This window comes from Pongo abelii, chromosome 3 (genome assembly GCF_028885655.2).
Source record: "Pongo abelii isolate AG06213 chromosome 3, NHGRI_mPonAbe1-v2.0_pri, whole genome shotgun sequence".
Lineage (NCBI taxonomy): Eukaryota > Metazoa > Chordata > Mammalia > Primates > Hominidae > Pongo > Pongo abelii.
Genome location: NC_071988.2, coordinates 135,028,085 through 135,046,303, shown reverse-complemented (window position 1 = coordinate 135,046,303; position 18,219 = coordinate 135,028,085). Strand labels below are relative to the sequence as shown.

The following is an 18,219-nucleotide window of genomic DNA, read 5'->3' as shown; positions in this document are numbered from 1 at the left end:
ATGTGTACATGCAGTGTCTTCCGTGCCTAACCAATGGCCTTACTCTGTAATTAGCAGTGTGTTATAAATACAGATAAGTCTCTGGACTAAAATCTTGAGGATGGCACAGTTCCTACACCATGATGTCAAATCCATCCTCTTGGCCAGACAGTTTAACCACATGCTCTTCTGGCACTACAGTGGGAGTGGGGGAATTCTAACACCGACCAGGGCCTGTAAAACACATAGCAAATATGCCTGGGTTAGGTGCTCTAAGCCATGGCTTATCCTGGGACCATTTAAGCCCCCATCATAAACACAGAATATCCCCCAAGAAGCAATATTGCCCTTTCGGTGTCTCCAGACAAATTATTTTTAAATGAGATGACGTTTTTCTTTTTGCTTCTTTTTTGAACATTTGGTATTAATAAATTCTTGGAAGAGAGCGAATCTTCTGGTTTTTTCCAAGTGTGGGACAAACGTAGGAAGTATTTATTCCTTCTTGCATTGTCCACATAAACCAGCATTTGTGATTAGAGCTCTCTTCCCTCCACTCAATGCACACAATGATTAGGGTGATACTCAGGATGAAACAGAGTTCTTTGAAACTAACTACATGATGAGGAAGAAAACATAAACTCCTTATCTTTAAAGTCTTGCTAGAATAGTGATCCAACTCTTATAAGTTTGGAAATGATTATTAGATAAAACTACATAAAATCTACTGTAGAGTAACAAAACCAGAGTTAGAAGGCATCTCTTGAGTCATACATCTGCCTTCTTCCTTTATGTTAATCTCACCAAGATTTCATTTACCCTCTTAAATGGCTTTAATAATGATGAATCAACCACTGTTCAGCCCTAGTCAGTTGAACTCTTAAAATGCTGTTTGGCTGGGTGCGGTGGCTCACTCCTGTAATCCCAGCACTTTAGGAGGCCGAGGTGGGTGGGTCACGAGGTCAGGAGATCGAGTCCATCCTGGCTAACACGGTGAAACCCCATCTCTACTAAAAATACAAAAATTTAGCTGGGTGTGGTGGAGGCCATCTGTAGTCCCAGCTACTCGGGAGGCTGAAGCAGGAGAATCGCTTGAACCTGGGAGGCGGAGGTTGCAGTGAGCCAAGATCGCGCCACTGCACTCCAGCCTGAGGGACAGAGCGAGACTCTGTCTCAAAAAAAAAAAAAAAATGCTGTTTAACATTTTATTCTATTTTATTGCTCTAATTTACCATGGATATAGTTTTTTTTAAAATCCTAAATATCTTTGAAAGACAAGAGACTATGTTTTATTATCTATTTCTGTATTTTATGTATCTTAATTTTGATGATTTACACCCTCCTCTGATAAGACAATCACCAAATCTCTCAGGTTATTACTACATTTTGTTGCTTAGTTTCTTTTTTTTTTTTAAGAACTTTTAAAATCCTTTCAACTTTTCAGAGTTCAGAACTTCAATAATTGTCAATTTCTTATATCAAAATACTTTTTACAGCCATAGGCAACCAGGTAAGTCATAACAGGCAACCAGATAAGCCATAACACCTAGTGGGCTGCTCCTACTTATAAGAGGACAGATAGCACATCACTATCTCAGTTTACATTTGCAACTTTCCCTCTCCCTGGATGCAGTACTTATGCCTACTGATTATGAGAGAATTGAAATTGTCCTTTCATTAATCTGAATCACTGTTACATTTGTGGGAATTATTTTGCCCCACGACAAATTCACTTGCACTGGCTTAATTAATTTTGCTCTAATTAGCTGAGTATATTCATGCTTTATTCTAAGTCATCTCCAAATTATGAATGTCAAATAGCATGTATAAAGCATGGGAAAAATTACTCTGCCCTGTCATGAAACTTGGAACATAAGTAAAACTCTTTTCTCAATGTCAATAACAACTAAGGAAGTGTGATTTTTCCAGCTCAGCTCTGTTTAAACACTGTAAACACCCAGGCCAGAGTGTAGTTGGTAAAGTTGGAAACTAATATGGGAATGAGAATGCCAAGTAAATGGTGGCTAATAGTAGGGTTGCGAAAATGCATAAGTTTACGTGAGCTTCGATCTGGTACTACAACTCACAACAAATATAGTACTGCCAATCTAATGCAGTACCCTCTTCCTCATTAGTATTACCAGTTCAATGTATTTAGGAATTTCATTTATCTTTTTCTTAACAATATATTATGGATTTTATAATAAAAGAGAAGAAAAGTGAAAATCATCTTAGAGTACTAGATACCTGTCCTAGAAACATTGGCATTAATTAGAATGAAACTCAGCACTCTTATTCAAGATATACGGAATTTCACAATTCCCTTAAATCATTTAGACAATGAGTCTTAAATATGTAGAGAAAGAAGTAAGTCAAGGCCTAAGGAGATCTACCCTCTTGATTCTGTATGTGGTAGAGCAGAAAGGACATGACTTAGGAATCCTCTTGGTCCATGTTGTCATGATGTCATTCTCCTTACCTTGGTAGCTAAGGAGTGGGCTGCTCCTGCTTCCAATAGGACTGATGCCACATCCACCTGACCCTCCCGGGCAGAGATGTGCAGTGGTGTGTACCCATTTGTAGTGGCTGCATCTGGATGAGCCATATGTTGTAGAAGCAGCTGGACAATTTCTGTCTTACCCAGGCGGGAGGCAATATGTAAAGGTGTCTGTTCCTCCTACAACTCAATTCAAGTAAAAAGTTAGTGCCAGGCAGACAGAACTTCACTGGTGATATGTTTCACTCATATTTCATTATGCCTTCTTGGAATCTCTAGGAACCCCACCCAAAAGAAAATCATTACTGTTTTAACCATGGCATATTTTATATTTTGCTACAGCAGTAACCTGGTTGGTCACAGTCTCCCTTCGATTTTTAAAAAGTATATACTTCCGTGAACTTGATCATTGCTTTCTGAGCATCCCAAAATATTTCTCAACTCATTAAGGCTTTAGGCCTCACTTAGGTTTAAATATAAACTAACTGATGGCTTGGAATAAGAATAAAAACTAGTCCAAAAGTCCTAGGACCTATATTCTCATCCAAGAGTTTTCACTTAGAAGCAGGTTTTATTCTGGGAACTCTTTCAAGAGAAAAAGAACCAGGGATGCTGGAAAATCTTTGATTTTACTCCATTCAGCAAGCCAAGGATACAAATGCTGGTCATTTTCTTCAAGGAGAAACAGTGCACAAAGAAGATATTGTAATCTGGTTTTAAAAGATATTTCAGAAAACGCTGCAGATAGCTCTGGAACTTGCATCCAGAACTTAAAAAATGAAATGGGACTCTGGCAAAAAGCAAATAGGGTGAACTATTTGCCAAGTTCTTTCCATTTAAAAACAGAGGATATAGCTGGGTCTAAGGGACAGGAAGGACATGTTCCAGGAGGCTCAAGAAAATCACCTGACTCTGATGTGTAGTTGGAAATAATGTTTTCAGTGTTTAGAGAACCAGGCCAAACCACTCTCTTGTAAAAAGAAAATTGAGTATAACTTTAGTGATAAAAAGAGGTATATCTTTACTATCTGCCCAAGGGCATGTCATAATAAAAGTGAGGAAGGGAAAACTGGGCTGACTTCCAGGGCTAAGAATGAATGGAGAAAAGTATATAGAGGAAGGAAGATCTATCCAAAAACATGCAGTATCTTAAAGTTATAAGAAAAAAGAAAGGGAGCTACAGTAAGAGATAAAATAGCACTGCATGAATTCTAAGGTAGTAAGAAGCAAATAAATGACAGTAACATGATTACTTTAGACTAGAATTGAAATTTTGTGAACATCTGCAATTGAAAAGCTTTCTTCATGTACAATGCATATGTGACCCACCCTCCTAATAGAGTTAAAAGGAAAGCATAAAATGTATTATTAGACCATTTTCCAGATCGATATTAAGAAAAATTAAACAAGTTCTCAAAGATTGTCCAAGGTTACTCAGCTATTAAAACAGAACTTGAATTCAGGGCATTGGATTCTAAAGACATTTCTCTGCCTATACAGTCTTTGGAAATAGATACTACAATAAGATGGCCACTAACAGACCTGTCGGAACAAAGTGACTCTCAGTAGGAAAGGAGACTGACAACACATTAGAAGATAAAATTTCTCTGAAATACAGAGGAAAAAGATAGAGGAATGGGGAGAATAAACATTTTTTATTTATAAATAAAATGAACATTTTTTATTTATAAATAAAATGAACATTTTTTATTTATAAATAAAATGAATTTTTTTTATTTATAAAAATAAATGGTTAGCAAAACAAACAACAATTTAAAAACCAAGGAACTTGAGAATAGCTATGATGAACATTTGTTGTTTCTGGGGTTCCCTTCTCAGATCTCTGTCCTGCAAAATTTGATAAAGGTGGGTGGGTATTGCAAGTGACACACTCTAAAATAGATTTTCCATGAGTAAGAGGGATAGTTGGAGCAATGATGACTCTTTAATCCATAGCTGAGAAGTGGCAATGATTGACTAGAGGTAGCTACATAATGGGTTAATTATTAACTATTGATCCTTGGTTCTTAGACTGTATAGCATTAATGTTCTTCTTTAAAAAAAAAAAAAAGTTAAAAAATAGGATGTGTTGCCTACTTTTTTCCATTTTTGGTAAAGCTCTACCTGAAAGTGGAAAAGGAAAGAACATGCAAATTTTGCAAAGAAAATCTTTCAACCTGTAACCAGGGATATAAGACTTTTTGAGGTTTGGCCAATTATTTCCCTGCTGAATTGCAAAAGTTGAATTTACTGCCTAAGGGTAATGTTAATTCAAACCAGGGAAAAGAATTGGGAAAGTGCAGAAGAAAAGATTCATGGGAAAAGGTAAAGAAATGAGGGAAGCCTGATCGCATAGACCTCTTCCAAAAATGAGAGGCAACAATTCCCTCATCATAAAGCATCACTGGCTGACACAGCCTGGACCAGAAGTAGGTGAGCTCTGCTTTGCCACTGCAGTCTACCATTTTACTCTGGAGACTTGCTGAGCCCCAGCTCCTTTTACAAAGAGAAAAATAACACTGGCTGGGATAAAGTTCAAAGATTTGATAAAATTTCTATTACTAGTTACTAGCTAACAGGGTTCCCAGGAGCCACATCTCCTAATATCTAACTAAAGTTCTAAATGAGCTAAGTTTCAAGTGAGTTTAAGCCTAGGACCCCTGAGATTGCTCGATCCCTAAAGCAAATGCCAAGCCCTGTAATTGCGCCAACAGAACCAGCTCCTAAAGCAAGAGAGCTCCCAGATGGTCAGGCTCTGGTGGCCTTCTCAGTAATGTCCATTGAGGACACTGGACAAGGAAGGACCTTCCTGAGAGCAGGACCTGGGTGCAAACACATTGGCTGACAGAGGAACTGAGGCCACTGTGGCCCCTGCTCTCCAGTCTGTCCAGCAAAATGTGTCTTATGCTCTGGACTGGTGAATAGAGTGTTCTGCATGAACTTTAAAAATTACAGATGTTATTATGAGTATATGGTTTTTCTTTTGTTATATATTGTGAATAAGCAAAACATATGACTTAGCTCCATGAGATATTATTTCTAAACCTGATTGAGAAGACTGTGAACTATCCAGCGATCTTGACCTTGGAGCTCAATGTGGTAACTGGGCACAATTTTTTACTATCTCTTCTTTGGGAAAGGGTGAATTCTCGAGCAATGTTATTAGGTTTAGAGAGGAAGTTTCCAAAAGTCTGTGTGTGTGTGTGTGTGAACGTGCACGCACGTGCATGCGTGCATGCAGTGGGAAATCAAGAGGTAAAATAGCAGATAGCAGATATGTGCTCATTTTTCTGCCCAATACCCCCTGCACCCTTCTTCTGGGACAGCCATCCCTCATTTGGGGGAAACGGACATCCCATACTCCATGTGGTTCTAGAAGGGCTTCTGGTCTTCTTATCCCACCTCATAAATGGGCCGCATGAATGGGCATGAGCCCAAGCTTGATCTTATATCCTGATCATAGTCATAAGCTCAGGGAGAGAATGTGACTAATTAGAAACCAGTGGTTTGTTCGGACGGGAGGAAGAAGGGCTGTCTTTACATTTGAAGTGGGAGATAATGACGTTAGCAGAAAGAGTTAGGAGAAAGATGCAGAATCAGAGGAGAAATCTGTTTCTTATCTTAACTCTGTCACCACAGGTTAATCAGCACAATCTTGAATTTCAGGACCCTAAGCCACCCTACAACACAGGATTGCTCTGGGTATCAAATAAGATACTTTGTGTTTAAATGCTTGATGAATTCTAAAGCACTGTTTAATTGTTAACTAAATCAGAGGCCCAGGAACACATTAAAAGGATTAAATGACAATAAAACACACACGGTGAAAGTACGCTTTAAAATAGGACTTATGAACAGGAAAACCCTAAGGCCTTGCTGCTTGAAACATAATCCCAAAATCAGGAGCCCTGACATCACCTGAGAGTTTGTTAAATATGCAGAACTGAGTTACAATATGCATTCTAGCAAGGTGCCCAGGTAATTTGTATGCATGTTGACCTTTAGGGAGCACTGCTTCACAAGGCTACAGTATTTTTGTTTGTTCACAATAGAAAATGCTATAGGGAAGGGGTTTCAGTTGTAGCTTAGAATGGGAGGTAGAGCTGAAAAAAAAAATAAACAAAAGATAACATCCGAAATTTGATATTTAAATTAGAAGGAATAAGGAATTAAGAGGTAGTTATATATGTATATAATGATATTAAATGTAGTTTCAAAAGAGAAGTAAAAAAGTAGAATTGATGAAATCTTTGTGTAAAATTAACTAATTAATTAATATTTTAAACGAAAGATTCTGTTGCCAGTGATGCTTTTAAGGAAGAGGCTTCAGAGGGTATCCAAAAAGATAAAAGGCTGTAATAATGGGTTATATCAATACAGAAAAATTTGGCAGAGATACATGAAAATGAATAAATTTCCATTAAAAGTAGAAATTTTAATTTGAATAATAGAAAAACATTAAGGGGTTTTACTTTAACAGAGAAATGGGAAACTCTTTCATTATTAAATATGAATTACAAAAAATTTACGGCAATATCAACACAATTTCCAGTAAAGTATATAATACTCAGAGTGCACTGGCAGACCATAGAAAATATTTTTCAAATAGCTGAATGCCAGGTAACCTTAAAAGGAAACCAGAAAAATGTTATGGCAGGGGAAGCTCATGGCTGAATAAAGCTTTAAATAGATAAGAATATAATAGATCAATGATGGTTACCAAAGAACATAAATTACACTATGTGGACAATGGACAGAAAGGCCTATGAAAACCAAGACAACAAGAGTAATGTTAAGGCTACCCATGCATCACTGGATTCTGCATGAAGATCTGTGGAACCTGTTACAAGAAAATGTCCATTAAATTTGTTGAATCAAAGAATGTTAAGAAAGTCTGGAAAGGAGTTTTGAGTTTCTGAGTCCAACCCTCATATTTTACTGATAAAGACTTGGAAGTGGCCGGAGGCTGGCAAGATGGCTGAATAGGAACAGCTCCGGTCTGCAGATCCCAGTGAGATCAACACAGATGGCAGGTGATTTCTGCATTTCCAACTGAGGTATCTGGCTCATCTCACTGGGATTGGTTAGACAGTGGGTGCAGCCCATGGAGGGCAAGCCGAAGCAGGGTGGGGCTTCACCTTACCTGGAAAGCGCAAGGGGTCAGGGAACTCTCTCCCCTAGCCAAGGTAAGCCGTGAGGGACTGTGCCATGAGGAATGGTGCACTCTGGCCCAGACACTACGCATTTCCCATGGTCTTTGCAACCTGCAGACCAGGACGTTCCCTCGGGTGCCTACATCACCAGGGCCCTGGGTTTCAAGCACAAAACTGGGATGCCATTTGGGCAGACACTGAGCTAGCTACAGGAGTTTTTTTTCATACCACGGTGGTGCCTGGAACGCCAGTGAGACAGAACGGTTCACTCCCCTGGAAAGGGGGCTGAAGCCAGGAAGCCAAGTGGTCTAGCTCAGTGGATACCACCCCAGGGGAGCCAAGCCAAGCTAAGATTCACTGGCTTGAAATTCTCGCTGCCAGCACAGCAGTCTGAAGTTGACCTGGGATGCTCCAGCTTGGTAGGGGGAGGGGCGTCCACCATTACAGAGGCTTGAGTATCACCACTGACCCCACAGAAATACAAATTACCATCAGAGAATACTATAAATGCCTCTACACAAATAAACTAGAAAATCTAGAAGAAATGGATAAATTCCTGGACACATACACCCTCCCAAGACTAAACCAGGAAGTCAAATCCCTGAATAGACCAAGTTCTAAAATTGAGGCAGTAATTAGCCTACCAACCAAAAAAAGCCCAGGACCAGATGGATTCACAGCCGAATTCTACCAAAGGTACAAAGAGGAGCTGGTACCATTCCTTCTGAAACTGTTCCAAACAATAGAAAAAGAGAGACTCCTCCATAACTCATTTTATGAGGCCAGAATCAACCTGATACCAAAACCTGGCAGAGACACAACAAAAAAAGAAAATTTCAGGCCAATATCCCTGACGAACATCAGTGCGAAAATCCTCAATAAAATACTGGCAAACCAAATCCAGCAGCACATCAAAAAGCTTATCCACACGATCGAGTCAGCTTCATCCCTGGGATGCAAGACTGGTTCAACATATGCAAATCAATAAATGTAATCCATCACGTAAACAGAACCAATGACAAAAACTACATGATAATCTCAATAGATGTAGAGAAAACTTTGATAAAATTCAACACCCCTTCATGCTAAAAACTCTCAATAAACTAGGTATTGATGGAATATATCTCAAAATAATAAGAGCCGTTTATGACAAACCCACAGCCAATATCATACTGAATTGGCAAAAGCTGGAAGTATTCCCTTTGAAAAGCTGCACAAGACAAGAATGCCCTGTGTCACCACTCCTATTCAACATAGTATTGGAAGTTCTAGCCAGGGCAATCAGGCAAGAGAAGGAAATAAAGGGTATTCAAATAGGAAGAGAGGAAGTCAAATTGTCTCTGTTTGCAAATGACATGATTGTATATTTAGAAAACCCCATCATCTCAGCCCAAAATCTCCTAAAGCTGATAAGCAACTTCAGCAAAGTCTCAGGATACAACATCCAGGTGCAAAAATTACAAGCATTCCTGTACACCAATAATAGACAAACAGAGAGGCAAATCATGAGTAAAGTCCCATTCACAATTGCTACAAACAGAATAAAATACCTAGGAATACAACTTACAAGGGATGTGAAGGACCTCTTCAAGGAGAACTACAAACCACTGCTCAAGGAAATAAGAGAAGAAACAAATAAATAGAAAAACATTCCATGCTCATGGATAAGAAGAATTAATATCTTGAAAATGGCCATACTGCCCAAAGAAATTTATAGATTCAATGCTATCCCCATCAAGCTACCATTGATTTTCTTCACAGAATTAGAAAAAACTACTTTAAACTTCATATGGAACCAAAAAAGAGCCCATATGGCCAAGACAATCCTAAGCAAAAAGAATAAAGCTGGAGGCATCACACTACCTGACTTCAAACTATACTACAAGACTACAGTAACCAAAACAGCATGGTACTGGTACCAAAACAGATATATAGACCAATGGAACAGAACAGAGGCCTCAGAAAAAATGCCACACATCTACAACCATCTGATCTTTGACAAACCTGACAGAAACAAGCAATGGGAAAAGGATTCCCTATTTAATAAGTAGTGTTGGGAAAACTGGCTAGCCATATGCAGAAAACTAAAACTGGACCCCTCTCTTACACCTTATACAAAAATTAACTCAAGATGGATTAAAGACTTAAATGTAAGACCTAAAACCATAAAAATCCTAGAAGAAAACTAGGCAATACCATTCAGGACATAGGCATGGGCAAAGACTTCATGACTAAAACACCAAAAGCCATGGCAACAAAAACTAAAATTGACAAATGGGATCTAATTAAACTAAAGAGCTTCTGTACAGCAAAAGAAACTATCATGAGAGTGAACAGGCAACCTAAAGAATGGGAGAAAATTTTTACAATCTATCCATCTGACACAGGGCTAATATCCAGAATCGACAAGGAACTTAAACAAATTTACGAGAAAAAACATACAACCCCATTGAAAAGTCGGCGAAGGATATGAACAGACACTTTTCAAAAGAAGATATTTATGTGGCTAACAAACATATGAGAAAAAGCTCATCGTCACTGGTCACTAGAGAAATGTAAATCAAAACCACAATGAGATACGATCTCATGCCTGTTAGAATAGTGATCATTTAAAAGTCATGAAACAACAGATGCTAGAGAGGATATGAACGATTTTTTTTTTTTTTTTTTTGAGACGGAGTTTCACTCTTGTTGCCCAGGCTGGAGTGCAACGGCATGATCTCAGCTCATCGCAACCTCCACCTCCCAGGTTCAAGAGATTCTCCTGCCTCAGCCACCTGAGCAGCTGGGATTATAGGCATGTGCCACCATAGCAGTCTAATTTTGTATTTTTAGTAGAGACAGGGTTTCTCCATGTTGGTCAGGCTGGTCTCAAACTCCCAACCTCAGGTGATCTGCTCACCTCAGTCTCCCAAAGTGCTGGGATTACAGACGTGAGCCACCACGCCCGGCAGAGATAGGAACACTTTTACACTGTCGGTGGGAGTGTAAATTAGTTCAACCATTGTGGAAGACAATGTGTCAATTACTCATGGATCTAGAACCAGAAATACCATTTAACCCAGCAATCCCATTACTGGGTATATGCCCAAAGGATTATAAGCCATTCTACTATAAAGACACATGCACACATATGTTTATTGCAGCACTATTCACAATAGCAAAGACTTGGAACCAACCCAAATGCCCATCAATGATAGACTGGATAAAGGAAATGTGGCACATATACACCATGGAATACTATGCAGCCTTAAAAAAGAATGAGTTCATGTCCTTTGCAGGGACATGGATGAAGCTGGAAACCATCATTCTCAGCAAACTAACACAGAAACAGAAAACCAAACACTGCATGTTCTCACTCATAAGTGGGAGTTGAACAATGAGAACACATGGACACAGGGAGGGGAATATCACACACTGGAGTCTGTCAGGGGGTAGGGGGCTAGCGGAGAAATAGCATTAGGAGAAATACCTAATGTAGATGATGGGTTGATGGGTACAGCAAACCACCATGGCACATATATACCTATGTAACAAACCTGCACATTCTGCACATGTATCTCAGAACTTAAAGTATAATAATAATTTAAAGAAAGACTTGAAAGTGAAGTGACTTGCCTGAAATCACTTACAATTTATATGACCATAGCCAGATGCTTTCATTCCAAGATAACACTGTATTATAATGGTACAACTCAAACGGAAATGAGTTCTAACTTAGGTATATCAAATATTGAAGAAAGAGGGAAATTATTTAACATGAGAATCTCATTGATGTCAATGCAAAAGTTAACCAAACAACATGGAAAAGGAAATGGAAGGTAGAGTATACTGACAGTGTATTCAGTGTATTCTGGTGTATTCAATGTAAAGGAAGGTGAGAAAATAAATTGGGAAGTAAGATTTAAAAACAGAAAAAGAAGGAAAAAGAAACTTGTGAAGGAATTAGAAGTTATTAGAAACAGGACAAGTCTAATCAAGCAATCTTCAGTGCCCAAATTCTATTTTGGAACTGTGGAAATACAGAATGTCTAAATTTGTAAAATCAGAGTAAGAAGAAAAGTAAATATCATAAAAAGGAGGGAAGGCAAACAGATGAAGGAAAAACATTAAAGCTTTGAGAATAACTTGCTTTTATGTAACTAGTTAGGGATGACTGTGGAAATGCGATTGGTTTAAGTGGTAAGAAATAAATTTTAATATGTATAGCATCTAAATACTTTGGGTTAAATTTTAAAATTCATGAAAATGAGATATGAGAAAGTGCTTTCTGAGGTTAAAAAAGTATTAAAATATCAGTCAGTGATGTATTTCTTAGATGATAAATACCTTTTTTCAAATGTTAATGTTTCTGAAATTCGGGTGCATTTTTCATTGTGTGTAATTGCTTCAATAATGTTTCTTTTTTTTCCTGGAAAACTGCTATTGAATTGATCCTTTCACTTACAGTCCCTGGTATTTCCAAATCAAGGAACTGAAGGGCAACATCCTCTCTTAAGGATGAAACTCATGCGCTGCGATAGAAGAGAACCTCAGGGCACCAGTACCTACCCTGGCTCTGGCATCAACAAGGGCACCATTTCTCAGGAGGCATCGGACCACTTCCACCTGCCCAGCTCGGGCTGCCATGTGTAGTGCCGTCTCACCACGCTGCCAGGGAACAAAGATCATCAAATCATAAATTAACCCACTGTTTTGGATGGTAAAGAATAAAGTTGTCCCTTTTTGTGAAATTCAGCAATATATCCAAGGATTTAAGAAACCTATGAAAAGGCATAATTATTTAGTCTGGAAAATACAGATTTGTATCTTTTTTTTGAGACAAAGTTTCACTCTTGTTGCTCAGGCTGGAGTGCAATGGCAACATCTCAGCTCACCACAACCTCCACCTCCAGGGTTCAAGTGATTCTCTTGCCTCAGCCTCCCGAGTAGCTGGGACTACAGGTGCGTGCCACCACGCCCAGCTAATTTTTGTATTTTTCTTCTCCATCTTTATAAGGATAAAACAAATGTTTATTTTATTTTTTTAAGTCCATGACAAACTAGTAAATTTACCCAAACATCCAGGATACTCTGAGTTGTTTAACTTCACAATCAGCCACTTAAGCATCCCTTTAAATTGATTTTGGTGATGTTTTCTTTTACCCTAAAAACCTAAAATCTGTCATTGTCTCACTTAACTATGTGATCATAACTTGAATCTATTTCAATGAGAAATTCTAGATGCTGAAGATCAACATGTCGCAAAAAATTAACACCACTTGTACCATAAATAAATCATTTCTTTTCAAGATTCAAAATTTACTTCTGAAATAAAATATTATTTTGTATCAGATTTTTCTTTGTGTTATGAGACTAGACAAAAACAGATCAGACAAGAAATTTGATTTGACCAGGAGGTCCCGTGTTTAAGATTAATGAGCATATTTAATTATAGACAGTTATTTGAGAGAGCCACTGAAAGATGAATAAAGTGACTGTCAGCAGTGCCATCTGTTGAGGCAGGCCATGCATCATACTTGAGGCATGACACACTTCTCAGGAAAGGGTGGCTTTAGGTGTAGCATGAAGAACAAGGGTTTGATTAAGAGAATTTTCTCATCAAGTAGCCGGTTATTACTCTACTGTCTCTAAGAGAGAGGTTTTTAAAAATCAGCATATTTTAAAACCATATGTAGTTCTAAAGAAGGCAGGGTTTCATTCACTCAAGTAATTTTACAGTTAGAATAAGATATTGGAATAAAAATTATTACAGATTGATTTACCACAACTGTTCTAGAAAATAAGGCTGATTTCAACCAAGTAAAGTAAACCATTCCAAATAAACTAAATTGATTTTAAATTTGGTTGTGGTAATTGACAAACTGCAGTGAATAATTTCTTCTGATTCTTTGTACAACAAACCCTTAAATCTAGAAACTTTAAGGCGAACTTTAATTTGGCACATAGTTCGCAGTTAATTTTTTCTCAGTATTTTAGAGACCCATTTCTTTTGAAGTTATGAGAAATTCATGTCAAATGATTTGATTGTGAAAGCACTAAATTGGATATCTACTCTAATTTTCTCTTCTTTGTTAATGACTCATTTATCCTCTAATGGGCTTATTTTCTGTTAACAGATTTAGACTTTTGTAAAGTAAATGTATCTGGAGTATGTTGTTTTATAAAACGACGTATCATTGGAATGCTAATATTTATCTTCAGACTTTAGATGTATGGCAAGATTTTTCCTCCCTGGACAGACAATCATGATTTCTAACTTGTTTTCTATATCATTTAAAACCTGTCTCTAAATAGATGAGGCTAAGATCTTCTTCTTTTTTTTTTTTTTTTTTTTTTTTTGAGACAGTCTTGCTCTGTTGCCCAGGCTGGAGTGCAGTGGCATAATCTCGGCTCACTGCAGCCTCGGCCTCCCAGGTTCAATCGATTCTCCTGCCTCAGCCTCCCGAGTAGCTGGGATTATAGGTGCCCGCCACCACGCCCAGCTAATTTTTGTAATTTTAGTAGAGACGGGGTTTCATCATGTTGGTCAAGCTGGTCTTGAACTCCTGACCTAGTGACCCACCCGCCTCAGCCTCCCAAAATGCTGGGATTACAAGTGTGAGCCACCATGCCCGGCAAGGCTAAAATCTTCTAACTACAGTTGTCCCTCTGTATTGGTGAGGGATTGGTTCCAGGCCCCCGTTTCCCCCACCAATACCAAAATACATGGATGCTCAAGTCCTTTATATAAAATGGTGTAGTATTTGCATGTAACCTATGCACATAATCCTGTATAATTCAGCTCTATATTATTTATAATACCTAACACAATGTAAATGCTATATAGTTGTTATACTGTACTTTTTAAAATTTTTTGTTTTTATTGTAGTTTTTTTTTTTATTTTTTCAAATATTTTCAATCCAAGATTGATAAATCCATGGATTTAGAACCCACAGATACAGAAGCAACTGATACAGAGGGCTGATAGTATTCAAACAAAACAAAACAAGACCAGTTGCAGTGGCTCAAGCCTGTAATCCCAGCACTTTGGGAGGCCAAGGCAGGAGTAATGATTGAAGCCAAGCATTCAAGACCAGCGTGGGAGACATGGCAAGATCTCTTCTCTAAATAAATAAATAAATAAATAAATAAATAAATTAGCCAGGCATGGTGGTGCATGCCTGTAGTTCCAGCTACTTGGAAGGCTGAGGCAGGAGGATATCCTGTGCCTAGGAGGTTGAGGCTGCAGTGAGCCATGATCTTGCCCACTGTACTCCAGCTTGGGTGACAGGGCAAGGTCGTGTCTCAGAAAAACAAAAACAATACTCCTCAAATCTTTACGTTATTTCTAGGTCTGACAAAAGGCTAGCAATTTTACTAATTTTGGTGGAAATGATGATAAGAATAAATTTCCTTATAAGAAGTTAAAAGTCAAAGAGGTCCCAGGAATTCCTATGTAATGACAAATTTTCATGTTTATTATTTATTTATTTATGTAGAGACAAAGTCTCACTCTGTCCCCCAGGCTGGAGTGCAGTGGTGCAATCTCGGCTCATTGCAACCTCTGCCTCTTTGGTTCAAGTGATTCTCCTGCCTCAGCCTCCCAAGCAGCTGGGATTACAGGCATCCACCACCACGCTTGGCCTTCATGTTTATTTTTTAAGCCAAGCTTTATCAATAAGGGGCTTTCAAAATCTGAAATGTTTCCAATACTGGCCAATATTTCTAAAACCTTTATTTTATACTTAAGTTTTTTTAATGGGTTTTACACACTTGAAATTGATGAGTTAGATACAGAATCTAATTTAAAGCACTAAGGCTTAAATTCAAACAAAGGTTATGCATAAACACACACATGGTCTCTCCACTTTATAATAATGGTCTTTAATTATTATCTAACGCCTCTGGCATAATGGACTTCTACTGTAAGTTGCCCTTAATAGTCTTTTATATTAATATTACCATTGTTTATATATAAGAATAAATAAGAAAATGAAGGTCAGGATATATTGTTGTAATAAATAATTTCCATTTCTTGATTGTCAGGCACCCTATTTTATTTAATAGCCTTGTCTTTCTTATCTCAAGCTAATGAAATTTAAGTATTGGGGGAAATTTTTAAGCATAATATAATGTGTGAACTTTACCATTAGTCCACTGATTTCTCATGGGAAGGAAGATAAAATTTTGTAAGACCTTGCATTCTTTCTTCATAGTTGTTAAAATGCTTAGTTTTCTATTCCTATGGTTATTGATGAATACTTTGGATTATGGATGTGTTGTAATTGGCAGTTCGGCATTCTAAGTTTCAAAGCGTATTAATAAACCTTCTGGAAAAGGAGATTTTCAGTTAAAAAAAAATGTCTATACATGATTGAGTTACTGGTATACCTCACACTTGGAGTGAATTTTCAGGCAAAAACAAAACTAGCAAGAGAATGGGTATGCTCATGTCCAAAGCAGGTACTAAATTTCATGCCACTCTTCTCAGTTGTTAAAACTGACTCTGCTGACAGGGCTACATTGACTTCCACTTTGGGCGCATCAAATTGAAAAGCATCGAAGCACAACAAACAGCATTGCATTCAAAAATGCAACATGATTTCAGGCAACAAACAAAGGCTCCAAGGGTGGGGTGTTTTAGGGTCAGGAAGTGACCAACTCTGACACAGCAAGCAGGCAGTCAGTGTTCACACGGTTTCTTCATCAACTTGCAAAGAATTTTGGATCCAGTAGCTATATCCTCATGTTCTGAGAAAACACAACTTCACAGGCATCCCACTGCTAGAGAAAGTTAAATTCCTCTAAATGTAGGATTGCCAGATTTAGCAATTAAAAGTACAGGACAGCCAGTTAAATTTTAATTCCAGACAAACAACAATTATTTTACTATGTCTTAACTATTGCATGGGTCATATACAAAAATTTATTTTTCATCTGAAATTTAAATTTAACTGAGAGTCCTATATTTTACCTGGCAACGCTATCAATAGGTATCTGCTTCCGGAAGGGCCTATCTTACAAAACATAACTAGAAAACACGGAAGTTATATTGGCATGTGCCCCTCAAGAATTTGTTTTGAGGGAGCTGGATGGAAAGATAATATAATGGACAAATGAACAGATAAAATGAAGAACTTTAAATGACCAACAGTTGGAAGCTAAAGTTTAATATAACAATTTTCAAATTTGAAAGGCTTCAACAACCTGAAAAACATGTCAAAATTATGTTTCAATTAATATTTTATTTTTATTTGAAAATACACATGTACTCCATATAACTTTTTTAATAAAAGGGAGTATATTATAACTCCATAACCATCTGAAGATTTGGAATTGGTCAGTGAAGAAGCAAAGTAAGAGTGGCCACAAATTCCACAACCATTTTATATGGATTATTCTTTGAAGATTTTGTAAAAATCTCCACTAAAAGAGATTAATTTAGGGGACTGCAATCAAGAAACCCACAGAATATTCTTGTACATGTTATCATTATAATGTGATAACATATTGTAACAGTGTCACTATTGCTCCTCTGATCCTATAAGCATTGGAATGCAAATAAGAAAAGGTGGAAATAAAAAAGGAAAAGGTAGGCAAGAACACAGAGGTTTTTTGTTTGTCTGCTTGTTTCTTTTGTTGTTTGTTGTTGTTGTTTGTTTTTTGTTTTAATGTTACTGGCCTGTAAGTAAGTCTGTTCAGGTCTCAATTTAAAAAAAAAAAAAAAAGGTAGTCATCTCAAAAAAAAAAGGGGGGGAGATGATGATTACTTTTAAAGTTCTAAGAAGTGACTAGAAATTAAACTTATGTTGGCACATTGTGAAATTACTCTTATGTCTAATGGAGTAAATAAAGATTAGTATATAATATTACGACCTTAGGACCAATAAGCTATAATTAAGGAAACTTATAAATATAGACTTTAAATTCTTCAATGATTTTATGCTCCAATTACTGAATAACATGAAGAGAGAGTATTAAATAATTTTAAAAATCAATTGAATTAATTCTCACAATGGATTTTCCTAGCCATCAGAAACTTCACTGTGGAAACGGTGTGTGAAATACAGAAAAAAAAGAAATATGAGAGGGAATACAAATAAAAAGTGAAATTGGACATTCTCTTTCACAGCTTAAATGGAATGAGATGCCAAAAATTAGCAACAAGTGCCAATCAATTGCTTTTGATGACACAGCTCATTTTAATAATAAGCTTATTTATTTTGAGAGAGTTATTTCTGGTGCACATGTGAATCTCAATACTCTACTAGCCCTTCTTGAACTTCAAATACATGCCTCCGCCTTGTTCAAAGAAGTTCTCTTGCTCAGGAGAACATTTGCATTCAATGACTTATCCTGATACAATGACCAAAGTTTAAAGGGGAAAAATCCAAGAAAATGAGACATATACAAAGAAATTAGAAGTGAAAATCCTAATTTAGATTACATAGAAAAATTCTGAGACACCCAGTACTTGTTGATTGAATGAAAGTGGTCTGGAGACCAACGTTCATTCCAGGATATGTGGTATAACTTTCAGCTAAGAGAAGCCTCCATTCTAGCACATCAGATCAAATCAAAAGTAAAAATCAGTGTAATGTTACAAAATG

General features: G+C 37.3%; 1 protein-coding gene across 39 annotated transcripts in view; it reads right to left on the bottom strand.

Moving 5' to 3' along the window:
- ANK2 (ankyrin 2) overlaps window positions 1-18,219 on the bottom strand; it is a 683,465-nt gene that overhangs the window by 105,777 nt on the left and 559,469 nt on the right. For all 39 annotated transcript variants that reach the window (XM_054554375.2, XM_063723590.1, XM_063723596.1 and 36 more), the window contains 2 exons: window positions 12,178-12,276; window positions 2,456-2,653 (listed from right to left, as the gene is read on the bottom strand). In XM_054554375.2, coding sequence (XP_054410350.1) covers window positions 2,456-2,653; window positions 12,178-12,276 — 297 coding nt within the window. The remainder of the gene's footprint in view (window positions 1-2,455; window positions 2,654-12,177; window positions 12,277-18,219) is intronic.